General features: G+C 47.0%; 1 protein-coding gene across 5 annotated transcripts in view; it reads right to left on the reverse strand.

Moving 5' to 3' along the window:
• Tbc1d8 (TBC1 domain family member 8) overlaps positions 1 to 26,754 on the reverse strand; it is a 114,197-nt gene that overhangs the window by 78,737 nt on the left and 8,706 nt on the right. Inside the window, exons 1-2 of one of the 5 annotated variants that reach the window (XM_047522050.1) lie at positions 20,982 to 21,117; positions 20,758 to 20,886 (exon numbers count right to left, since the gene is read on the reverse strand). The exons of 3 other annotated variants lie outside the window; for them this stretch is intronic. In XM_047522050.1, the coding sequence (XP_047378006.1) occupies positions 20,758 to 20,830 (73 nt within the window). In that variant the 5' untranslated portion in view covers positions 20,831 to 20,886; positions 20,982 to 21,117. Of the gene's footprint in view, positions 1 to 5,879; positions 5,899 to 20,757; positions 20,887 to 20,981; positions 21,118 to 26,754 lie in introns of those variants that run through there. One more of the 5 variants, XM_047522055.1, reaches the window with a different exon arrangement.

The following is a 26,754-nucleotide window of genomic DNA, read 5'->3' on the forward strand; positions in this document are numbered from 1 at the left end:
AAATAGAGGACTGTGGACGCTGTGGAAGAAAGACAGACTTAACAAAGAGCTTGGCTTTACGATCAGACACGATCTTCAGAGGAACGCCGGCTGCCAGAGGCACTTAGGACAGATGGAGGCGGGTACCTGCTCCACCTCCACTGCCAAGGGTAAGGCAATCCAAGGTTGCCTGACGCTCTCCCTGGACGCTGCGGTGCCATCCTTGGCTCCTCCCAGGGCCATGAAGACCGACCCACCTGCTCCAGGCATCAGCAACTCAAGGTCCCGAGGGTTCCACCCCCACCCTGTGCCTACCCATCCTTCCCGTTCAGTCAGGCCTTTTCCAGATACCTCACTGCCTCTCGTTTTAATCCTGAACCTTCTTCCCTTAGGGACCAGAAACCCCCAACCCACAAAGACGATCATCCCCAATCCATGATGCTTAGACAAAAAGAAAAAATAGTATTATGAGTCCATCGTGCAACCAAATATAACAATGGGGGCCGCTGTGCTACTCGTCAGTCTGTGCTGCTCCAGGAGGGCCAAGGTCCCTGGGTGACACACGTCTGATCTCTCCACTTCTTGGGACAGTATGGCCTTGGTCAAGTATCTACTCAGTCAGGGGTCTGAGCTCACTGTCAGGGTGGACTTCTGCTCGAGTTTGAATCATTGACCACTTTTTTTTTGGGGGGGGGGGTGCTGGGGATCGAACCCAGGGCCTTGTGCTTACAAGGCAAGCACTCTACCGACTGAGCTATCTCCCCAGCCCCTCACTGACCACTTTTGATGTCTGAATTTTACTAAGCCCACAGGTCTTACCTGTACCCCCTCCATCACAAAGAGACCAGTTAAAATGAATACTGTTTCCAAAATCCTTCCCAAGGGAATAAGGTTGAATGTCACTTTTATCCCCCTGTGATTTTTATTAGAAAGTTGATCCATTTCACTGTGGAAGCTTTGGAAAACATAGAAAAGCACACCAAAAAAAAAAAAGAGAGAGAGAGAAAAAAAGAAAAGCAGGCTCATAACACATCTTACATCTTATCACTTCTCAGTAGCCACTTGGTGTGCGTCCTAGCCTCGATTTCTAACTGGTCACCAATTTAGACTGTTCAATTCCCACCCAGGAGATACTGAGGATGGGGGGGGGGTGCACAAGATTGAACTTGAAATACAAAGAATTCTCATTTCGTGCTCAGAAACAGTTGCAAAAAGGCTGTTAAACTTGTTCAGCAAGACTTGCTCACAGCACAGGGTGTACAAATCAGTCTGCCAGTCAAATTGTATCACAAATGCGGCCTGTTGCCCGCCAGCACCTTATGCTGTGAAAGCCACACCGCCACTACCTCCACCTCACAAGCCACTCGTTCTTTAATGGTCTTGTACATAATTAAAGGCAGGAAACGGAGCTCGCAGGCATTTGACAATCAGAAAAATAGGGCAACAGGACCTCCTTTGCAAAAAGGAAATCAATATGAGAGCCAAAAGGGTCAGTGAACAAAGACATTTCCATAGGTTCAAGTTCAAAACGAAAGGCGGTGCTTCCCTGTAGGTTCTGGCTCTTCACGTGGGAGGAATCACCCCACCCCCACCCTGGGAACCCAGAAAACTGCAAACACATCTTGAAAAGGAAGGAGATTGCCTGGTTCATTAGGTAAGCCTAGGAGTATTTCAAAATAGTAGCTCACATGCAATTTTTTTAAAAAATCTATTGAGCATCCACTATGTGCTAGGCACATTTTAATACTTAGTCCTTCCCCAGAGAGAATGTGTGAACTCCATTCAGTGGGTCCCTCCATCCAGAAGGTATACAGGGGTGACAAAAGACAAAGCTTAGATCACTTAGCATTTAGCAGGAGGGTTTATAATACCCTTCACAACAAAACCCATGCTTTCTTCTGATTTTCATGTCAACATGTGTCTTCAATAACAGTGTTCTCAGGCATCAAATTATATCTAATTTGCTACTGCTTGGGACGTTTACAAACTACAGGAGCTTTCTTAGGAACATGCTCATTGAGCGGCAGATGCAAGGGGAAGGCCTGGGATCCTTTATCTCTACCTAAGTCTGCATACCTGGTTCTTTTTTTGGAGGGGGATACCAGGGATTGAACTCAACCACTGAGCCACATCCCCAGTCCTATTTTGAATTTTATTTAGAGGCAGTGTCTCACAGAGTTGCTTAGCACCTGGCCATTGCCAAGGCTGGCTTTGAACTTGCAATCCTCCTGCCTCAGTCTCTGGAGCTCCTGGGATCACAGGCATGCACTATCATGCCCAACGCATACCTGGTTCTTGATGCGCCTTCAAAAAATGTTTAATGAACCCTATAAAGTCAAGAACTGAATTTTTTCAGTTCACCTAAAGGAAGCTGCTTTTCCATATGCTGAGTAGCTGGAGTTTTGTTCACTGTGCATCTGATCTTGAAATCCGATTACTCAAAGCCTGCCATCTGTCTCTCCCTTCCAGTGACTTGCAACACAGCAGCAGTTCTGTGATTCCACTGCAGTGGCCCACTAGTCTAACCTTGGGCTGGACAGAAGATGCACGCTTCAGTAATGAAATTTATCCCAAGGATTAAGCAGTTCCTTTAAGAACAAAAAAAGCAGTCTCCTCAGGTGCAAAGTGTGCCCTGAGACTCGGAAACTTTTCTGGAAAGTCATGCAGACGGGAATTTAACCTTTAATCTCCAACAGCAGAAAAAGGCCAACAGAGCAAGCTGGAGGCTGGGAGAACATACTAACTCCCCAGAAGTGGGTTCTACCCCGTGGAACGAGGGCACAATGTGACCGCACTGTCCATGTTCCACCTGCCCCAAAGGCAACGTCGTCAGTCTGCAAAACACTGGCCGCTGATATGTCACAGAACTGGTCACCTTTTTCAGGTTCCAAGAAAGCCACAGGTCCGGGCTCAGTCATGTGCAGATCCTGACGAGGTCTAAGGCAAGGTCAAGAAACAAGGAGCGAGGACAGTGACAGCTTGCCCTGTCTTGAAGGCCACCACACTCCATGCCGACAGTGATCACCTAACCTGTCTTTAGGAAATCTGTCCTTCTGACCCCCAAGAGGCATTTCCACCAACATTTGTGGACAGAAAACGTGTGGCAAAATGCAAACCTGGAGCCAGTAATGAGAGAGGGAAAAAAATCAAATAAAATTAAAATTTCATGAGATGAGTGGCGGCAGCTCAGCAGGCGCAATTTACCTCCTCAGACTCATGGACGACTCGTTATTACCAGGACTTTCCCCCTGGGAATTCTGATCCTGACATCTGATCATTCAAAGCTAGCCATTTAGGAAAGGTTGTTAGAGGCTTCCAGAAGCTGAAGCCCGAGATAAGACAGTGCATAGGACTCGTTTGCAAGGTATCGACCTCCATCCTGCAGATGTAAGCACAGCAGTCCACAGCAGTCACGACGGAGCCAGGCTGTCACAACCACAGCCCATGCCATCTTATGACCCGGTTCTCCCACTCGGAGCCTCGAGTGCTGGAGAGCCCGCCACCACAAGAAATAGCACAGGTCCTTGTAGGTAAGGCTGAAGACGTAAGAGACAAGACCTTCAGCAGGGAGTTGAGGAACCAGGATCTAAAAAGCTTCTCTTTATTCCAGTAAACAGAAGTTGTGAGAGCAATAGGAACAGAAATTTAAGAGAACTCTTCCATCTCACACCTCAACAAATCTCACTTCATGTTTTCATTAGGAAAGGTGAGGCAAGCCAAGCAGCGGCACATGCCTGTAATCCCAGCAGTTCAGGAGGCTGAGGCAGGAGGATCACAAGTTCGAGGCCAGCCTCAGCAACTTAGTGAGACGCTGTCTCAAAATATTAAAAAGAGCTGGGTATGTGGCTTCATGGCTTAGCACCTCTGGGTTCAATCCCCAGTACCAAGGGGGAAAAAAAGCAAGAAAGTTGTATTTTAATATTTGACTGGTTTCCTAAAACTGGCTTAAGTCCCCAGTTAATGTCCCCAGTACACTACCTGAGAAAGGTAAAAAGAGTTATGAACTCCATTCATAGGAGTCTACAGTTGTTTCAACTAGGGAAGTTGTATGTTGCTCTAGAGTCCCAAAGCCTGAGTTCAAAGCCTGACTCCATCCCTTGTTACCGATGTGGCTAGGCTGAGACCCCACCAGTCTGAGCTTCCGGGTATGTCCAATGGGGATAACACCCATCACACAGGCCTGCTTGGAGATTAAATGTGCACAAAGCCCCTGATCCACTTTCTGCTACAGATTAATTTCTGCTACAGAAATTAATTAACAGATTAATCTGCTACAGATGTGAAGTTCCAACCCCCAATACCTCCAAGTGTGAATTTAAAAGAGGGTCATTGCCAGACAGTGGTGCACACCTGCAGTCCCAGCAACTCAGGAGGCTGAAGCAGGAGGATCACGTAAGCCCAGGAGTTCAAGATCAGCATAGGAAACATGGTAAGACTCACATCTCAAAATCTATTGTTTTTTATAAAAATATAGGGTCATTGCACTTGTTTTGTTATTTACCTCATGAAATAAAACAATGTTGGTTGATGTCACACTGTCATAGGGTGGGCCCTTAATCCAGTATGATAGGCGTCCTCAAGAGAAGATGGCCATGGAAGAGACACATGGGAGAACACCATGTGGTGAGACAGGCATTAGACCTCAGCAAACAACCCCAGAGATTGTCAGCAACAATCTTCCAGAGGCCAGGGAGAGGCAAGTGACCCCCACCCCCACAGGTTTCAGGAGCACAACCCTGCTGGCACCCCACTTTTGGGCTTGTGGACCCCAGAACTGTTGTTCTGCTGTTTCATAAAACTCAAGTTTGTGGTCCTGGTTACAGCAGCCCTCAGAAACTAGTAACTGCCCAATTCAGGGCAGAGGGAGCCTTAAACACACAAGGTGCCAGCCCCCAGACCCTCCCGTGACAGACTGACCAACTTGCCCAACAGATCTTTCTGGACCCAAAGTGAATCCTGTAACCAATTTCTATTTACTGGTTGCTCACATTGCTATTTACTCACCTATTGCCCTGACTTGTCAATCTAGGCAGAGCACAGGACAAATTCAGGGAGGAGACACTTACACATTCAAAGACTATGTTGTTTCATTGACAAAAAAAAAAACCTTAACCTTTAGAAAAGGTGAACTCCTTTGAATCTGGGGGGTGGGGCTCAGTTTTTCACAGGGAAACTGGAAAGTCGGCTCCTGATAACTTCCTCTCTGTCCACATGCACACAATGCTATTTGCTAAGTTCCTAAAATAGCTGATCCCACTCTTATCATGCTCATCATCTGTCACAGAGTCAGGAACTGGTGAGGACGGGGCTCACTTCAGTGTGCCAGGTCCCCTGGCACCTCGGCCCCTACCTAACCTCAGGTCCTACTGCACGGTGGGCCTGGGCTTCTCCACAAGTGCAGGACCACGGGCTATTCAAGTTCCCCAGCAGCTATTCCCCACAACCCTCCACCTGAGCCCTCCAGCTCCCCACGCCCCACGTGAAGCCCCCTCCAGCTGGGGAACAAGGACAGAGATAAAAACCATGCTAGGTTCAGAGGTCTCCACGTGGGTCACCTGGTCCCTGCCTCTCTGCCAATGCAGAGCCTGCACCTCCTCTACATCCCAGGGTCCCCTCGCCGCCTCCTCTGCACCCCACCTGACAGGCGCAGAAGGGAGGAGTGCCCTCGGTTCAAATCCCCTGATCCCCTTCCTCCTGGACCAGGCTGCATTAGTGAGTCCTGGGCTCTCCTAGGACAGGGGTTCTCACCCTGTGGCTTTGATGTGGGGCCTGGGGCTCATCCTGCTGTCTGATGTCGCAGGTCTGGGGCGCTGCTTGGGCACCAGCAGTGTCACAGGCTCTGCCAGGACTTGCTGCGCAGCCAAGACCCGGGACCACTTTCTGGACCTTTGCTCACTCACCCGAAGGCTCTGGCCCCTGCTGCTGTTTTGTCCCTCTAGTTTCCCACGGCTCAGGAGTTAGAGTAGCACGTGGCACCTGCCACCCTCTTCTTTATGCTGCATTTGCCTCCAGCAGGCAACCATCCAGGACACTGTTCCACACAGCGCGGGTCCCTGGAAAGACGCTGACCATTTCTCCTTAGACACATCACTCATTCCAGCCGAGACTCTGGTTTATCTGCAAAATGAAGACAATAATTCCCTCTGGCCATGGTAAGGACCAGATAAAACAAGAGGAAGAGGAAGATGCCCCTTCTCTACAGAACTGGCAAAAAGCCAAGTCAGCCAGAGCTAGAGATGTGTGTGGAATCTGGCCTCCCGCATCAGCCAGGACCCCGACTCGCCATGCCAACGCGAGGCCGGGAATACCGATTAGGGCTACTCTGTCATCTAAAATCAGTTCCTTGGGCCAGGACAACAGGTGACATGATACCCCCTCCTTTGCCCACCCATCACATACTGAAGGGACATTATCCTTCTGCCCCACGTAGAAGGATAAACCATCTCCCACGTACTCGGGCCTTCTGGTCCCGACCTGCTACTTTCCCATCTATCTGAGGGTGAGTTTTGAGTTCCACCTGGTTCTCAATCCTGGCTGAGCAACAGCACCCCTAGGGAGCTTTGGAAACTGTAACGCCAAAGAGGCCAGTGGTCCAGAGTGGCCTGAGACAGTCAGTGGCCTGTGTGGCCAAGGCTGAGAATCACTGGGTCTATCCTGCTATTCTGTACAAGTAAGCAGAGGCCTTTTGATTGGATAGAGCTGCCTGCTGACGTCTGCCTAGAACATTATAGGTAAGAACAAACCAGCCTACATTTAGGAAAAAAACACCATTTAAAATTCAGCAGCTCAGAAATATCATTGAGTAACCTCACCAAACCGAGTCCTCTCCGAATGGAATATATTAAAGCTTTTCTCATCAGCTCTTTTGTGCAGGAAGAGTCAGAAAAAGAATTCCAAAGAAAAAAGAGGCAACCGTCTAATTCCACCCTTCAGAACATTGTCATAGCTGTGCCCACTGGAACACAGGCGATTTCAGGCCACTCCCTCACCAGCACGCTCAGGTCACGGGTAACATGCCAGGCACTGCCACAAGCTCCCCCGTCACCACGTCCACTTGTGCCTGGCTCTCTTCAAAGTTCCTGGAAGTGGGCGTGGTTCTACCCCAATGGCTCCCAGAAGTTCTGCAGCTGTGCAGGTCACACAGCAAGGGCTGGGGAAGGGCACAGGGCAGCCATCCCCAAAGTGGTCTCTCACCACAGTGGCAGTCAGACTGCAAGGGACCAACTCATCCCCGCAGGGTGACCTGAGTAGCAACACAGCAAACTCATGGATAGGAAATCATGTAAGTCATACATCTAAAGAGATTTCTGCAATACATTTTTCTTTCACAATGCGTTTTTCTTTCACCTTTATTTTTCCAGTTTTCTACAATTGACATTTATAAAATCATGTGAGAAAGCATCCTTACATTTGTTTTCTAATTCGAAAAACTCAATCATGACTGAAAACAGTCTTAAAATACTAGAATGAATCAGACATTATTACCCTGTGTACATACATGATTATATGACCAGTGTGATTCTACATCATTTACAGCCAGAAGAATGAGAAGTTATGCTCCATTTATGTATGATGTGTCAAAATGCATTCTACTGTCATGTCTAACCAAACAGAACAAGTAAAAAATATGACTGATGATCTGGTTTCACTCCCAAGGAAAGCCAGCCCTTACGAGAGACACATTCCATATATACTATATAAGCAATCAAAATAAACTCCTAGAATAGGCAAGGTTTTAATTAGAGGCATTAAAATAAATTTTAAACAAAAGTCCCCCAAAGTTTGAAGGTCGGCCCACCTGTGTTTTTCATTAGTGCCCAGTTCCCAGAAGCACGCCACAAGCCCATCACAGTGGGACAAGGTGGCCAAGGGGTGCAAGGTCTTCTGCTGCAGCAGGAGTATGTACTTGTTTGGAGGTGGGAAGTGTCAGCCAAAGCAAGAGGTGTGCAAACTGCTGGCAAGAAGCACCGTGTCCCGGCAAGACTGCACTGTGCTCACCTCAAGGTCAAGACCTTGGGAAAACAGACAACAGAAGACACAAAGAGCAACAAGCGAGCAGCGAGAGCCACGGAAGGCCACCCGTGGGAGTGGTGGGGCCACACTGCTGCAAATGTGCTTGGTGATCATCTAGCCGAATTCCGAGCAGGCCATGACCACAAAGATATTGCCACTTCTCTAGAATGGCTTCTCAAGCATGCAGCACGCCAGTGCACACGGCTGGGAAAGTTATGCACCTGATTCTCAGCCACCCCCACAACCATCAGTGAGAACTGTCTAAGAGTTTTCATCCTGTGACGGATTCTGAGCACCTCTCCTAGGAGAACGCTTTACCCTCACCAGGTGACATTTGGAACACGAAGCCAGGGCACCACAGGGCTGCAGATCTGAGGAAGATTCATTACTTTAACAGACACCTGGTTGTTTAGATTCAGCAAGGCACCCACGAAGAAAGAACTAACGCCACAAACGCTCCAGAGAGGAGGCAGAGAACACTTCCTCCCACGGACACTGGCTCCAACCCCAGCGCCTTCCAATGCGGGCGCCAGAATCAGCAGGAGGGAGGAGGCAGAGGCTTATAATGAGTTATAATCTACAGCAGCAGAAAAATAACTCAGACCTTTTCTTTATGCACGTTGGAGAGTATTTTCACCATTACCTAAATACATCATTACAGGGCTAGGTGGCTGAGACAAGTTCATTTGTTATCTCCAGGCTCTATGAGAAATGCTTTCAGATTTCCTAAAATAACTTCTAGAGAGTCCTAGGAGAGGTGCAGGCTCAACAAGACAACCCGAATCTCTGTTCCCCAAGCCCCCCACAAACAGCTCTTCAAACTTAGGTAAAACTGTGTGTTAACTCACTATATGAGCATCTGGTTGGAGTGAAGAGATTTGGCAAGGGTTTTAAGTAAATCTGCAGCTGATAAAAGGTAAATAAGAGATGTGCCCCGAGAGCAAAGGACACTGACTGACACTGCAGCCCCACCAGGAGCCAAGCCTTCATTTGGAAACATGACCCGTTCTAACTTTTTCCCCTCTGATTTTGAGGGCACAGTCCCTGTTGTGGTACTCAGCCTGGTCTCCCGGCTTCCAGGAGTACTTGATCTTTATGTAGGAAGCTGTGAGAAAACTACTACAACCAGAGTCACGAAGGAGCCAAGCGGCCTGGCATCCTCTGGAGACACGACAGGGCTTCCTACAGTTTTGGGACAGGAAGTCGAACACTCCAAGGGAGTCTTCACCTTCATAAGAGCCTCAGAACTAAGCTCTTCAGTTACCCAACTACCTCACGATAAACACTCCACGATGGCCAAGTTCCATGGCATTTGTGTGCAAAACAATTTCCTCTGAGAAAATGATATTTTTATGCTTGTTTAAAAAAAAAAAAAAAAACAACCAGCAGTCTCCCATGACAAATGCACTCATCCAAACAATCGAGCAGCCTTCCGGCCACTCCTCTGGCCAGCGTCACTCCTAGCCAACAAGTGCTATCTGTACCTCCAGAATCCAGAGCCAGAGTTCAGAGTCTGACAACACAACCCCACATTCCTGACCCTGCTATTCACGGCCACTCCCTTCTAAGAGGGCAGGAGATGAGCCGTTAAAGAGAAACTAGAAATTGTTTTCTATGAACTGTGGACCATTCTGAATACCATTCTGACAGATTTCTCAAACACTGCTAGAGTCCTGAACTTGAGAAAATATACAAAGACGTTCCCATGCACACACACAAAGCTCTTTCCAGAAGTTTTATTTCCACAAACCACAGTATAGTCTAGTCTGTGAGAACATCAATTTTTTAAATCCCTATTTCCAAAGAGTCGTGGGTCAGCCTCGTGCCCTCCTTCCAGTGATCCTCTGCAAAAAGGAACCCCCAAACCACAAGCCCGCAAGATCAGAAACGACATGTGAGGCAACACATCCTGTCTTTTTGTACCTAACAGTGTGAAGCAGCTTGCGAAGACAAGGTGGGCAAGCTCTTAGGGTACAGCAGCAAGATGGAGAGCTTGGAGCTTCAGGACTCTCGAAAGGTACCGTTTAAAAACGTCACCTTCCCTAACGCCAGAGTCAGGCAGAGAGACCAACACCTATACATTTAATTCAGAGACAGCCCCAAACCTCATTCACAGCTCTTCACAGAGTTCACAGCTCTTTTTTTCATCCACAAGCCATTTAAACAGTGGCATGAGCCAAGGGCAACAGAATGCCACTCCATCCTCTTCCCTTGGGGACCCTGTTAGGTTAGAATGTCTGAGGTAAGGATTCTTGGCCACCAGCCTCTGCTGGGCACATGTGGACATCCGTAAATACTTTTGGAGTGAGTTCTGGTGACTGATCAACATTGCAGAAAGTCAAGATACCAGGTAGACCTCAGACTGCAAGTGACCCAGAAAAATCCTGACGTGCAGACTGAACGTCAGGAGGTGAAAACGCAATGAAAAGTGCAGCATTACTGCAGGGTAATAAAGCGACTTGGTTTTGTCTCTTAAAGAGGAAGAGTAGAGGGCTGGGGCTGGGGCTCAGTGGCAGAGCGCTTGCCTAGCATGTGTGAGGCACTGGGTTCCATTCGTAGCACCACATATAAATAAATAAAGTTCATAGACAACTGAAAAAATTGTTTTAAAAAAGAGTGGAACAAAAAGGCAAGCTGACTATTCTTCCTTGGAGAATATAAAGACTGAGAACTAAAGACAAGCTCAACTGTACAGTGGCCAAGTCTTGGGGTAGGCAAACCAAGAGCCCATCCAATTCTTTGAGGATGGCTTCCTTCTATTTCCGAGCAAGCACAAGTGACACACACTGACCCTTTCCACATTCCCTTGCTAGAGGTGGGTGGTCCCAGAGACATGGGGACACTGGGACTTGACTCCCCACTGGTATTGGGATTCTGGGCTAGATAAAGACTTGGCACCAAGTTGGTACCAGAAAATTCTGGTCCCCACCAGGCCCTGAAGAGGAGGGTCTTGGAATGTCAGACAACCCAGTTCCTGGCTTTTCAGTCTCTCAGCTCACTTCACACACTGCTGAGGAGATGCGCTTACCACCTGCAGACATGAGAACAGAGTTTGGAGAAAAAGAACGGCATTCAGAAGGAACTCTGCACTCAGCATAGTGCTTTCTCTTCCAGGAACTCCATTCTACTCTCTGCCTTCAGCACAGTACGCACGAAAAGACAACTGGGAATTGCTAACCTCTTAAAGTGGGCAGAGCCAGAGAGATGAGAGGGACAGCCTCTCTTGAGAGGTGAGGAATGAGTCTGAAGGAAGTTGGGTGGGCACACAGGGGTGTCCTAAACCATGGTACTTAACTGAATATGGACTCGAACCCAGCTCTCCTATGGTTCCCCCAAGCTTCTCCCATCTGTGGCAGCTTCACCCTTCAGAAGTTAAGAACCAAAGTCAGACCTTGACACAGGGTTTGTATGATACATTTTTAAAAATGTTTGGGGACCACACACAGCTTCCAACTATTTCATAATGAACAGGGAAGGGCAAATGAATAATTAGCACAGTGACTGTTAAGCACTGCTCCAGGTAGTTCAGGTTCATTTCCAATCACTCATGAAGTCCTTATTACTAGTTTCACAGTATTAGTTCAGTTTCATAGACAGGAATCCAAGGCCCAAGGCCATGCAGTGATAGATTTCTTTCCTACCTCCTGATACTCTTTTCCCCAACACCACCTCCATTAAATGCAGATGTAACTAAGAACATGGTAGAAAGGTCCTCCAAAGCCACGCTGACTCTGAGCATGCCACCCAGATCTCAGGTATGACAAATGAAGCCACATGAAATCCAAAACAAGACTCAGCGGTAAACCTGCCAGTGCCACGTTGAATTCTATTTCTTTTTCCCTCACGGAATTGCCATGCTCCTTGAAATGAGTTTCATTCAGTTCCCTTTCAATTCTCCACTCCACCTAAGTGGGAAGAGAAGTGAGAGCCCCCAGATGCAGGCGGAGATCCTCAGGAAGCCAGGGACCCAGGGCTGGGAGCTATGCCCAGGAAACCAAGTACAGCCCTCAGTGTACAGGAGTCCACAGAAGTCAGGAAGGACCAAGAATCAGAGGCCAGAGTCAAGGTACCCTCCAAATGGAATACAGAGCGCCCATATGACCTTGAGTCTACATTCAAAAGTGAAAAGCAGGGACCTGAACAGCTATTTGTACACCTACGTCCACAGCAGCATTATTCATAGTAGTCAAAAGGGAGAAGTAACTCCAGAGTCCCAACAAGGCTGGAAGGATAAACAAAATGTGGTATGTATATACAGTAGGATAGTATTCAGCCCTAAGTACTATTCCTCAAGAATCTGGAGGGCATTGTGCCAAGTGAAATAAGCCAGAGACACAAAAAGATGAATACTGTAAATACTGCATGATTTCACGTGAAGGAAGAAACTATAGGACCCAAATTCTTAAGGACAGAAAATAAAACAGTAGTTGCCAGGGGCTCAGGGGAGGAGAGCTGCATATTTAATGGGTACAGAGTTTCAGTCTGGGAAGATAAAATTCTGAAGGTAGATGGTAACAATGGCTGCCCAATATTATGATGGTACTTGATGTCTCTGGTAAATTATAAACACTCCAATATTTTGCAATATTTTCATATCTGTTACATAAACTATCACATATACATGGGTTTCATCAGTGGCCAGGCCAGAAAAAGAGCAGTGTGAGGTTCTGGAGAGTTCGCATTGGCCAGGACCCTGTCCCTGGGTTCTCCTTGTCTGGCTGCAAAGGGCTCACCCCAGTGTCAGGCCACTGAAGTTCTCATGGGCCTTAAGTTTTCTCGTCTGTATGAAGAAAGGTCGAATCCCAACTCCAAGAGCACCCTGCCGTGACCCTCGGGGCACAGCTCCCAGGAGCGCCAGCAGAGGGATGGTGCCATCCTCGTGATCAGGAGCTTTCAACCCACAGCTGCCAGGGTTATTTTAAGTAGGAAAATAAATTCACTTCATTCCAGTCCCCTGGCCTCTGGAAGGCTTCCTGGCTGCTGCACAAAATGGAGCAAGATCAGGGGAGGCCTGGAAGCGTGAGCTGGAGCCGCGGGGCCAGTTCTCCACAGGGCTTAGCAGAGCCCAGCCCGTAGGACAGGTGTCTGCACCCTGAGGCCCAAAACCTGCGCACAGACACGCCCCATGGGCTCGGTCTCTGTTAAGGGGACGGGGCCAAGAAAACTTCCAGAGGAGAAGCTGCTTATTCCAACTCTCGTGGCTGGACAGAGTTTGTAGCTATTACACCAAAAGCAGGCAAGAACTTCAAAGAGGAGCTCTGGGCACTAGTGCCCTTGACTAGATATTTCCTTTTTCAAGGGCAAAGTCAACCAAAAACTATAATAAAGGCACACAAAATGTTTCAAAATCGTAACATTAAAATGATGCCCAGCTGGCACATTTAAGGGGATTTGCAGTGCAAACTTGAGTTCCTGCCCTAGATTAATTCCTTATGTCAGCTTGAAGCTCCAAGAGGCCAGAACTGTTTACTTTTACATCCAGGCAAAGAGCTAGGCAGAGAAGCGTGGTAAATAACCTTCTGAATGATCCTTCCCAAGATGTTCACTCTCTTAAAACTTGAACGGCTCCTCAACCACAATTAAGGTCTACTCTGTTACCTATAGGTGCATGTGATCTCAGGAACCATGTTGAAGTGTAATCCCAGCAGCTTGGGAGACTGAGGCAGGAGGATGGCAAGTTCAAGGCCAGCCTCATCATCCTAGCAAGACCCTGTCTCAAAATAAAAAATAAAAAGGGCTGGGGATGTGGCCCAGTGGTTGAGCATCCGAGTTAAACCCCTGGTACAAAAAAATTAAAAAATAAAAAAAGCAATGAAGTTGCTTATCGTCCAGAGGACAATGGACAAGATACTTAAACACCCAAATACATGGCCTGTGCAGGACTCCTGTGCAGCTCTTTTAAAATCAGGCCTGTTTCAATAAGAAAAGCAGAAACCAGCTAGTTCCTCACTCTCAATAAACTTAGTTTTCTGATAGACATTCCGTAAATAAATTTTTTGATTTTTTGGTACTGGGGATTGAAACAGGGCTCTTAATCATGGAGCCACATCCCCAGTCCTTTATATTTATTTCATTTGGAGACAGGGTCTCACTAAGTTGCTTGGGGCCTAAGTAGCTGAGGCTGGCTTTCAACTTGCGATCCTCCTGCCTCAGCCTCCCAACCCACTGGGATTACAGCTACGTGCCACTGTACCCAGCTTAGACATTTTTTAATACAGCTAAATATTTTATATTTTTTAACAGACTAATAAATACCTCAAAGTGAGTGAGGGCTTCCAGGTTCACACTTTCATTTCACTTTTCAGAAAAATTCAAACTTAAAACTACAACAACTAAAGCAGGTCAGAGAACATCACATACCTTCTCCCAACATTCAAAGTCAGCCAGGGTTCAGGGGACCCCATTTGCTACATCATCTGCTGCATTTCCCCTTTATGTATAAGCAATCTTTTTCTGAACTAAGAGGAAAACTATTCCCACAAGCAGGAATATTCTTAGACAACAGCTGCAGGGATCAGCCACAATGAACATAACACGAGCGATACTTTTTATCTACCATTCACAGTCCAACCTTGCCAGGAGGTCTGAGGACATCTGAGGATGTCCTTTCTAGCACTTCCCCTCCAGTAAGGCATCCCCGTTAGGGTTGGGTTCTACCTGCAGTCACCGGTCATTACTCTCCTTTAACAGGGAACATTCCCCATAGCCTGTCTTTTATGACCTTGATGTTTTTGAAGACAGAAATTCCCATCCCCTCCCCTTTGACAGTTTTGATCAACCAAATTCTTATTTTTAATTTGTAAATTTTTTAAACTTTATATTACTATCTTACTCAAACTGACTTTGCTACAAATGTAGAGTAAATGCTGTGTACTTAAAGTGGAATTCTCAGGGCTAGGGGTTTAGCTCAGTGGTAGTGTTTGCCTTGCATGCACAAGGCTCTGGGTTCAATCGCCTCCACCACCACCACACAAAAAAAGTACATCTCTCTGAAGTTGTAAGTAATGGGAAAACTGTCTAATTTATACAATTCTGACTCTAAATAAAACTTTCCAGGAATATACATATCAATATTATAAAAAGTATATCAGACTGTGTGTTGTCACCCACCTTGAGGATTATGATCTTTTTTGAGTCCATCAGCCATTCGAGTCTCAGATTTGTTCCTTCAAACACACTTTCTACCGAGTTCTCTGGCGTAACTGGATACTGACCTATAGGAACTCTAGCCCTGAGCCTTAGTATGATTTCAACGCAATCAGATCTTTGGCTTTGCCTGTAGCTAAGAGCTTCAACAAATTTTAATTCAAAGTAAATAAGATTGGGGCTGCGGCTGTCGCTCCAAGGTAGAGTGCTTGCCTGGCATACGCGAGGCACTGGGTTCGATCCTCAGCACCACATAAAAATAAATAAAAGAAGGTGTTTTGTAAAAACAAAGTAAATAAGATTACTATTACATGATTGGTTAAAAAGAAAATTCCTCAGGCAACGTAATTTGGTAGAACTGGGTCTGGGGGATGTGCCTCAGTGGTAGAATGCAGCCTAGACCCTGGGTGCAGTACCCAGTGCCACAAGTAAATTTAGCAGAGTTGGCATGAGTAAAGCAAGACAAAGACTAACTTGCCAATCAGGCAGCTCCCAGAACCAGATCAGGTTCTGAGAATCCCAATGAATAACGTGACCTGACGGCATTCACAGGAAAACAGAAGGGAGGCACCGGAACCCACCTGACTGGCTACAGCCGTCAGCTGGCAACAGCTTAGTTAGTTGGCTACAGGACCTCTTGCAACCAAAGCTCAATGACTGTGATTAAACTCCATATTGGTTTTGTCTGTTCAGGCCAAATGCAGGTGCCCAGTCTAAATCCACCACCTCATACAAATTTTACTGAATAAAGTGTCATCAGCGCCCACCTCAGTCACTATCCTCCTAGGTTTCCAGTCTCCGTGTATCATCTATGGGTTATGGTATCCTTGTGATCAGGCAGCTGGGTTCTTACTCGGTCAGAGATCTACAGGGTACAGTATCCTTGTGATCGGGCAGCTGAGTTCTTACTCGGTCAGAGACCATTTAACATTCAGCTGATGGCTCTATGGAGACACAGTGTACCAGAGAGACTACTGCGGCTTTGGGGATGATACCAGGAGTTTGGAGAATGCTCCTCAGACAAGGTCCCCATGAACCAAACCCACCAAATCAGATCAAAGCTTCTATCCACTTGAACCAAAAAGCCCATTCTTTAGTTTTCTTGTAACCAAGTTGCTACAATACCATTTTATTCCTGTGCAACAAAAAATATTAGCAACTACAGACTGAACAGGGATTCAGCTAATGTTATGGATATAAAGGTGTCCCCCAAAGCTGCTGTGTTACCGTAGGGACATTCTGAGACAAAATGACTGGGTTGTGAGACCTTTAACATAACCAGTCCATCCTAGTTTAATGGACTAGCTGGTAGGTACACAGTTGGGGCATGGCTGGAAGAGGTGGGCTGAGTGGGGGGCATGCCCCGGAGGGGTGTGCCTTTTCTGTGGTCCCTTCCTTTAAGGCAAGCACCTTTCCTCTGCCATGCTCTTCCTCCATGATGCTCTGATGCCCCTCGGACCCGGATCAAGAGTCCAGTCATCCTTGGACTGACACCTCAAACTATGAGCCCCTAATAAACATTTCCTCCTCTAATTACTTCTTGTCAGATATTCTGGTCACAGAAACAGAAAGATAACTAAAACAGCTGGTAAATAGTCTAGCAGCCAGGAAACAGATTAAAGCAGTAAACACAAGCATCTAGGTTTCTCGTAGAAGAAACAGATGCATGTGTATGATGTAAGAAAATACAGAAGATTAGTAACTAAGTACTAATAAGAGTGTCCACTCGCTGCAAATAGATGAATGGTAGAATCAAACTCCTTGTCAGTCATTTTTATTGCCATTTAGCAGACACAGTGCTGATCTCAGATTAATGTTTGACCACGAGCACATTCTTTGAAGGGTACATCTTGGTTTTCTTGCAGTTTAGAAAAGCTAGGTGTATGGAAAAGACTGATATCATGAGCAGGCCTCTCTCTAAAGGTTGTGAAATGGTGCCCATCTCTGCTCATCTGCACTGATTGATAACGGAGTGGGCACAATGGCAGATATTATGGGAAGATTCTGGTGTGGTGACAGATCTAAAATTGCTAAAATGATTTATGGCTGGGAAGACCATCAAAGCTTCCAATGGTACATTGCTACTCCCTGAAAGACCATTTGAATAGTCACAGAGGGATATCAGTAAGATATGAATGTGTTCTTGAAATAGTCTGTGTTCTCTGATGATACAGAGCTTCCCAAGTAGGAAGGCTGGCAAGAGCAGCTAGCAGGTTATTCAAAACGCTTATGAAGAGAGAGCTTCGGGTACAGAGAAACCCATTTTACTGGGTAAACCCTAGTTTTTCTCATCGCCCAAAATGCAGTGAAGTTTCAGGGTCTCAGACCTCGGGTACCTACCTTACGACTTCCGGGAGCTCCCTGGGCATCCTGGAACTATACCTCTGTTGGAGACTCTAAGGGAAAGCTTCCTCAGACGTAGGCAACACCTAGATATGAGGAACTTTCCCCAAGATGTCGCAGCAAGGTTCGCATGATCAAGAAGCTCTTCTTACCTTCTGCCTACCTCTTTCGCCTGACAGGATGATGCGATCACAAACTCTGAGACCAGCACAGAATGGCAATAAATACCCAAGGCACTTGGAAAATGGCTGACAACTCAGCCAATCCTCTATTTGCAGGGAGTGGACAACCTTCTTCTTCACAGCACTTAACACAATTACTCATCTTCTGCATTTTCCTGTACTGTATGCGTGCATCTGCTTCCCCTCTGGCTCCAGAGCCCGGGGCCTTTGCAGAATGTGTCACACGTAGATGGTCAAGCATCTGGGCAGTGCCACACAGGATCGGCTTCCACATCTTGTCACTGCACCACTTCATGTTTTCCAATTAGTCAGAACACATTCCACACTTTCCCACTGAAAGCAGTGAACAGCTGTTCTCCCTTCAGAACCATCGCCAGCAGCCTTCCCCGGTCATTAAAGGTACTGGGAAATCTCACTAGTCAGACACACTGCCTGTGTAGTAAGTTTGGGTATTTTAGCTAGGAAGCCACTCAGGCATTCCATCTCTCTCTCAGTTCAACACAACACTTCCAAGACCTCAAAAGATTCCCCCAAACGTAACAGGTTCATTTATCAATTTTCACCCACTTACATTCGCCTAGTATGTTTGTTCTTATGTTCTTAAATATGTTCAAGTTCTCATTTTAAAAAGTTAGCTTTTGGGGACGGGGGGATTGGTAGTGGGGATTGAACGTGGGGTGCTCTACCACTGAACTATATCCCTTGTTGTTTAGAGACAGGGTGGGTCTTGCTAGTGCCCAGGCTGGCTTTGAACTTGCAATCCCCCTGCCTCAGCCTCCCAAGTAGCCAGGATGACAGGTATGCACCACCACACCTAGCTACAAAGTTAGCTGTTGAAAGTTCAGAAAATACCACCCCAAAATAAATGGCTCTAGTAGAGACATACCGACTAAAGTCTAAGGCACTCGGAAAATAAACCCCAGCAGAATGCAAGGATGAGTTCCCCACCATTTACAGAAAGCCAGAGCCTCTGAAAGAACACCACCACGGGTAGTCCTCAACCATCACCATCAACCATCACCATCAACCATCACCGCAGAGCCCGCCACGCCCAGACAGCCTGGTCACAAACCAGCCTCCACTGTCCTAGGGGCCCGCTTTTCCTTCTCGAATACCATTCTGAGGGTATTTTCTTCGACCCTTGACTGTTTTCTTGCGTCAGCAAGTGTCGAATCAAGGAAAGCTTGCTCTTTCCTGGACTGACCTGCCTCTGCTGCTCCTAGTCAGCTCTCAGGTTTGAACACCAATTCCCGCCAAGAGCAGAGACAAAAATGGCCGAAGGTGACACTTGTACAGAGACCTGTCCTTGCTTTCTTCATTAAAAAAAAAGCTTCCAGTGATTTGATCTTCCCTCTTCCAGGAGCACAAACGTAGATTTCCTCCAGGGATGCGAATTTTCTTAAGGTTGGTATCAAAATCTCAAAATTACACATACGGGCAGCTTCCCAACTCCGCCTGTTCTTTCAGTAAATCGCTGAGTCCAGGGAGCTCCCTGGGAAACGTTCCCTGCCAGACCAGCGCACCTTGACCTTTTCTCACTGGAGAGGGAAGCAGACCCCATTGATCAATGGGCTTAGCTTCTACAAACAACCCTTTCCCCCTCCTTCAGTTTTTTCAAAGCTTCTGTGTGCTCATTAAATACCCCCCCAGGCGTGGTGGCAGCGTGGTGGCACAGGCCTGGAATCCCGGGGGACTGGGAGGCTGAAGCAGGAAAATCCTGAGTTCAAGGCCAGCCTCAACAACTTAGCAAGACCCAAAGCAACTCCACAAGACCTTGTCTCTCAATAAAATATAACAAAGGGCTGGGGATGTGGCTCAGTGGTGAAGCACCCCTGGGTTCAATCCCTGGTACCAAAAACAAATAAAGTTCAATTGCTCATGGGGTTTTTCATCCTTCCTCTTTTAATGTACCCAAAATATAACCAATTTTATCCAAACTAAAACTCTATCATTGCGGCCACTATAATTTGCAGTTATTTCTGGTAAGGGCACTCATGTGTCTAAAAAAAAGTACAGGTTCTGGGAATTCACATAGATAAAACTGGCTGGGGCTCCAATGGAGAAGTTCCAGACCTTGGACCTCGTCCAGTTTCTGTCTAACCCAGGCAGACACCACAAACCCCAAAAAGTCATATGCCCTCTCGAAGCACAAACTGATCCTTGGTACCATGGGCCCCCTGCAGTATAAACTAACCCTGATGGAGTTCCAAAATGTACAATACTCAACTTCCGGATCCAGCCGAACCGCAATTCCATATTCCAGTAGCCTTACCTGCCTGTGAACCCAGTTCAGGTTTGTTTCTTTTGTTGTTGTTGTTGTTGTTGTTGTTTTTGGGGGGCTGGTGTCTAACCAGTCAGACCCTGAGACCTCTGTACAGGACCCAGTCCTGTTCCTATAGGTCACTTTCTGTAGGACCTAGTCACACACCCGAGACTCTCCTAGAGGACCCAGTGCTAATTATCAAAACTTCCAAACCTAGTTCAGATCAAAATGGATGTTCCAGCTCCATTCAAAACACAAATCTGTGGAGCTTCAAAGATCATACCCAGGATCCCCAGGGGCAGCCAGAAGACCCCAAACACAGCACGCTCTGTGGGCACCTACCACTGGCTCCCTGGGAGAAAGGAGAGCGTTGCTGGTTCTCTGCTTCGTGTCCTACCAACTACTCCAAAGCCATTAAAAGGAAAATTCCTAGGCCAATTAAATTTAGTAGAGTTACTTGAGCAAAGACAAAACAAACACAAGGAGCAAACAAGGCAGCTCCTGCGACCAGAGCGAGTTCTAAGAACACCACCCAACTCCGTGATCTGACAGCACTTAGGAAACACAGCCTGACCGGCTCCCACCTATCAACCACCCAGTCAACTGGTTACAGCGTGGTTAGCAGGCTACATGGCCTCCAGCAACCAAGTAAACCTCCCTTCCTGCGATTAAACTCTTCTCTGAACTTGGTCTGCAGGGCCCAGGACAGGTGCCAGTCCAAATCCACAGCCACCTACAAATTTTAAGTTAAGATTCTAACTTAACGCTTGGTTTTTAATAGAGAATGTTCAAATCTGGCCTTTCAGGTGGCACAGGAAGTGAAAAACAAACCAGAAAAGCAGCTGTCCGTGCGATGCTGGTTCTCAGAGACAGACTCCTCCAGTTCAACACAGGACTCTCCCATGCGGCTTCTCCTAAAAGCTAAATGTTTTCTTTGGGTAAATGAAGACCAGCCAAAGCCTGAAAGGCAAAAGAGCATCTCTTAGGCCTTTCCATCGCAGGCCATCTGAGCAGAGGTCAGAACTGCACTCTGCAAACGCCACCGGGAACCTCACCTGGGAGCAGGTGCCGTTGATACACGGAGGGTAGGTGTGATTCTGATGGACAGCCCCTGGCTGAGGAGCGGCCTCAGGCACTTCCTCCAGCTGGTGGCTGGCAGTACGGTGGGCGGGCACAGCTCGCGTGTGAATTATCAATTCCAACACTATGGGGGCCAAGACACCAAGAGGAAAACCCGTTGTGCAGATGGCCCATTAGTCACCACGGGGGCTGTGGGGGCAGGGCAGAACCTCCTGATTGCATAGGGACCCTCACCTCCCAGGGACCCCTTAAAACATGAGCAAATTACCAAGACAGGTGCCTGCTGATTCTGAAGAGGTGTTTTTACCTCAAGCAATTTTGGCCTTTCGTGTTGATTTTGGAACGTAATCCTCACATTAACAGGCACCTCGATGCCCCTGGGATTAAGTAGGGGCCACTCTGATACTAAGATCTAGCCTGACCCTTCTCTCCAGCCAAACCCTTGCTGTAATGATCCTTAAGAGGTGGGTGATGACAGCTATATATTCTGAAAGCCATCTTAATGCTTTAGAGTCTACATTTATTTTTAATTATGACATCGAGCCAGCAACATAACAGGAGCCTCAAACCCACCTTAGCTCTCCGTACTCCCAGAGTACAGCGGAAATAACAAAATCTCTCTGTGGTTGAGCTAAAGCGGTTTTGCCTTTTAAAAGCACGTTTCTACTACGCAAATACCACACAGGACGAAGTCCAGAAGTTCCTTCCAAACTGTTCCTCACCAGGCAAATCGCATCTTAAGAATGCACAGCTCTTTTCTTTTCTTTTTTCTTTTGTACCAGGGATTGAACCCAAGGGTCCTTAACTACTGAGTCACATCCCCAGCCCCTTTTATTTTTTATTTTGAGACAGGATCTCACTGAGCTGCTTAGGGCCTCGTTTTGAACTTGCAATCCTCCTGCCTCAGCCTCCAGAGCTGCTGGGATTATAGACGTGGCCACCTCACCCGCTTGCCCTTCTTTATTATAACTTCCCTATAGCCCAACCAGTGGGCTGCAGACTTATTAGAACCTGGTTCCGGGTGGGGTAGAGTTCAGCGGTAGGGCACTTGCCAAGCATGCAAGAGGTCCTGGGTTCAAGTCCTGCTGCCCCATAAAAAGCAAAAACTCTGGTAAATAGATTTGATAGTTCAGGAGAGCCAAACCTCCTGGACAATCCATGTAATCCACAGAAATGAGACGTTTTCCTTCTAGAAGTGAACTGTGTCTTTTTGCATCTTGACAGAATTCATAACAGACAGACTATGTATATGTAAGAAACTGAGACATAACGTCTAAGCAAACACTCTGTGAAGATTCCTGCCGGCATCTACTCAAACACTACCGGACAAGGGACACTCACACACAGGTGACACTAAATGCCAGCCAAGTAAAATTGCCCAGACTTTCAGTGTTTTTTTGTTTTTGTTTTTGTTTTTCCTTTTTGGTGCTGAGATTGAACCCAGAGCACAGCACGTGATCTATCACTGACCTGCACCCCCAGCTGATATTACCCCATCTCTAAGGTGCTGGGTTCTTCTCAAAGAATTCCTTCTGCCAGGTGGAACGATTATGTGCCAACATCCTGGAGCTCCATATAAATTAAAGTTTTTGATGCTGGGAAGAAAAAAACAGTTCTGCTGTTACATTTCTGACACCAAATGTGTGTTGGTTCCTCCCACACCAACTGAATCTCCAAAGCTCCAGGCACAAACTGGGAGTCCGACAAGTCAATCAGAACACTGGCTACCTGGAAATCGTGCAGCCACCAGGGGAAAGGGAACAAGCCCACAAGACTGCCCCACTGTAGGCGCCAATCCCAAGACCCAGGTTGCCACCTGTACTTCTGACCAACCAGTTGTAAGTCAGGGTTCCCTTGGTGCCCTCCTCATGTTCAACAGTTATCATAGTAACTCACAGAACTCAGGCAAACACTATGTTTACCAGCTGGTTTTGCTTTTATCTATTTGTAGGGGATTTTTGTTATTGTGTTGGAGGTACCGGGGATTGAACCCAGGAGTTCTCTACCACTGGACTACCTCCCTAGCCCTTCTGATTTTTTATTTTGAAACAGGATCTCACTAAGTTGCTGAGGCTGGCCTCAAACTTGGAATCCTCCTGCCTCAGCCTCCCAAGTAGCTGATATTACAGGTGTGCACCATGGTTCACCAGTTCGTTATAAAGGACACAGGTGAAGAGTCAGATAAAGCACATAGGGTGGGGTCTAGAAAGGTTCTGAGCCCACAGGTTTCTGTCCTGTGCAGCTGGAAAGCACCACCCTCCTGGCAATGAGGATATGTTTACCAACCTGGAAGTTTTTTGAATCCCACAGTTTAGGGATTATTATAGGAGTTTCATCATGTGGCATGAGCACTTATTAGATCAATTTAAGGCCCTTTTCTCCCCCCAGAAGATGAGGGCGGGGCTGAAAGGCCCAAGCTTCTAACCATGGCTAAGTCTTTCTGGTGACCAGGAGCCCACAGAGGGTGACCTCAACATACAAAAAGACATTCCTATCACCAGGAAATTCTAAGGATGCTCTATGTCAGGAACTGAGGTCAAAAGCCAAATATCAGAACAAAAGATGCTCCTAAAGCCCTATCACTCCGGAAATTATAAGTTTTCGAGTGCAAGGAACTAGGGGCAGAAACCAAGTATGTATTTCTTCTTCTGTCACAGGAAGTCACTGATAGATTCTTTGGGGCAAGTTTTTCTTTTCAGTTCAGACTACTTAACCTCTTTCTGAAACAAAATTCCTTGGGAAATGACTCCCAGAGTCCCCTTCACCTGGACGTCCACCTCAAGGCCCAGAAGCTCTCCACCGAGTCCAGCACGTGGCCCAAAAGTCATCCTCACATGCCAACCCTACTTCCTTCCCACCCACTGGTCTTCAGCCTGTTCCTACATCTCCCTGCACCCCAACTGCTTTCACTAAGGCCCCCAATGTCTTACCTACGTTTTCCATACTGTACTGCAGAGTGGATCCCTCCCTCCTTCCTGCATATGCTCTCTTGGCTTCAAGGAAAATAGGCTCTGCTGATTACCTTTGTCCCCAGGTTCCTCCTTGGTCCCCACTGCAGTCTCTTCTGTTACAACTTCCAGGCATCTCAAAATTAACTCATCCAAAACAGACTCTCAGTGGCCTCAGGGCCTTTGCACAGGTCATCTCCTCTACTCACAAGGCTATTTCCTCAACTTTCACCCAGCTAACGCCATTCTACAAGCTTCAGCTGAGCTCACAGGTCCTCAGAGGCATGCTTCCTGGTGCTCAATATAAATTAGTTTCTGTTACTCTCTCTCTCTCGTGTCCCCTGCACTCACCACCATTTATAATTCAGTATTCATAATTTCATGTCATCCATCACCACCACAGCTCCCACCTCCATCTCTCCAGACCATGAGTGTGGTCAGAGGTAGGCCTTGGCACTGTGAAATAAAATGATCTCTGGGAATTTTTCTTCTTTAGTTACAAGTAATTGAATTAATTTCCCTGACATACCTGGGAAATAGAATAGTTTGAAGCATAAAATCTTCCACAAAACCAAAACTGTTTTGTCTCTTTCTATAGGAATTGTCACTGTTGTTTTATAGGGTAAGAAACTCAGAAACGGGAAGGAGTGGGTTACTGTGACAGAATCACATCTGAGATGGGATGAGACAAAGATCACAAACTCAAAATTCTAAACCAACCTCCTCGAGAGGAAAAAACCCAGGATACCATTTAATCTCAAATAAAAGCACCTGAGTAGTTTAGATGCATTTCTGAAGATAGTTTCAGTCTGTGGAAGGACACACCCCACACATGCTAGACATGCCGAAGGCTAAACATAGCTCACAGAGAGGACAAGGAGCTGACACAGAGGCGTCCAGGGGAATCCCAGTCCATGGGGTAATGACACGACATGCACCAAGGCCTTCCTGGTCTGCACTGCCCACGTGGAGCTGCTAGCTAGCCAGAAATAACGCCAAGGTCCCCAAATTTCAGATGTGTCCATAGTTAATCCAAGTCAGAGCTGCGCATAAGCAGCACGGAATCGCAGGAGGCTTCTCCTGAGAACCACAGCAGGGGTCTCCCCCCCACACTCCCTCTGCCCTGAGCCCCAAGGACAACCTCTTCCAATTGTTTGGTTGTTTCTGCTACCACAGATTGAACCCAGGGGCATTTACCCACCCGGACACACCCCAGCCCTTTTTATTATTTTATTTAGAGGCAGGGTCTTGCTGAGTTGCTTGGGACCTTGCTAAGTTGTTGAGGCTGGACTCAAACTTGAAATCCTCCTGCCTCAGCCTCCCACGCGGCTGGGACTACAGGCGTGCACCATCATGTCAGGCACTCTTCCAGTTCTTACCCAATTATTTTTATATTGCTTTCACGCCTTCAAATAACACATATCACTACCCCCTGTTAACTGGTAGCTTTCAGAAGTGGAAGATGTAGCCCCCTCTGGTTGACCACCACCCACCCCGCATGCCCCAATGATGCATTAAGTTTTTGTTCCATCACCTGTCGATCCTTGTATTATCACAACTACCTAAACATCAGAGAGCTCGGGTGGGACACAGCTCAGTGGCAAAGGGTTTGCCTCACATTCGCAAAGCCCTGGGTGCAATCCCCAGTTCCAATAAAGAAAAGATAAAAAAGGGACCCTACCAAAAAAATACGATTAAAAAGAACACACACACGTTAGGGAGCTGAGCTTTATAGCATAACTACAAAAGTCTTTCTATCCTGTGCAACTTTGTATTTTCCTTGCAGTTCACAACTCCACAGTATTTCTGGTTACTGAGCTTTCTGTGTATCAACAGGCTCCAGGTGCAGATCTTCCTTTGATGCGTGCAAAAATACTGCCTGGCGTATTACCATGGCTTCTAGTCCTCCGATCTGGACTTAGAGGACAGACCAGAGGGGAACTTTCACTGTCATCTCAGGACCTCCCTTCACCACTAATGGGGCTCAGAGCACGATGACCCAAAATTGGACACGCTGGCGTGCTGAGTACTTTGAAATACAGAAGACTGGAGAAAACTCAGCGGCAAGGTCTTCCTGACCCTCCCCCATGCCCTTGCCTCCTGCCCGTTTTCCTCTCCAAAGAGTCGAACAAGCCAGAATTCCTCTTCCCTAGGCAAATCAGACTTCAGAGCCCTCTCCCCCAAAGCAAGCCATAAACTCTCCAAAGATCACGCCCTCCCTTCTCCCTTGGAAACTGATTCCTGGAAGCTCTGCCCCATAACCAGGGCAGAACAGTGCGAAGAGAGGCCAGGGGGAATCTGGGCAGACAGATTTCCATGAGCTCCCCACCGTGTGTCCAAACACATTTCCACACGCCTGTCCATGCTTCATGGACCCTGTGCACAAAAAGTTTCCCTAGGTCTCTGGGTCTTCTGAAGGCTCCTGTATCATGTAAACATCTGATTAAATAAATGTGCTAGTCTCTTATTCACCCATCTTTGGCTATAGGATTGTTGGCTGTGATCACACCTGTCCACCCCACTCCATTAAGGGCACCTCCTTAAATAACAAAAAACACAAACTTGTAAGGAAAATAATTGATACATTGAACTGCATGAAAATAAAAATTTTAAAGTGTTGGTTCTTCCAAAGGCCCAGACAAAAATGCGTATAATTGAAGACGAATTCAGAACACACCACGCGCGCGCGCACACACACACACACACACACACACACCTCCTTGGAAAAAATAAGGTGACCCAATAACACAGGAAAAAGACACAGACACTTCTCAGAAAGAAAAACGTACTTTCTAAACAC

The sequence above is a fragment of the Sciurus carolinensis genome, chromosome 13, assembly GCF_902686445.1.
Source record: "Sciurus carolinensis chromosome 13, mSciCar1.2, whole genome shotgun sequence".
Taxonomy (NCBI): domain Eukaryota; kingdom Metazoa; phylum Chordata; class Mammalia; order Rodentia; family Sciuridae; genus Sciurus; species Sciurus carolinensis.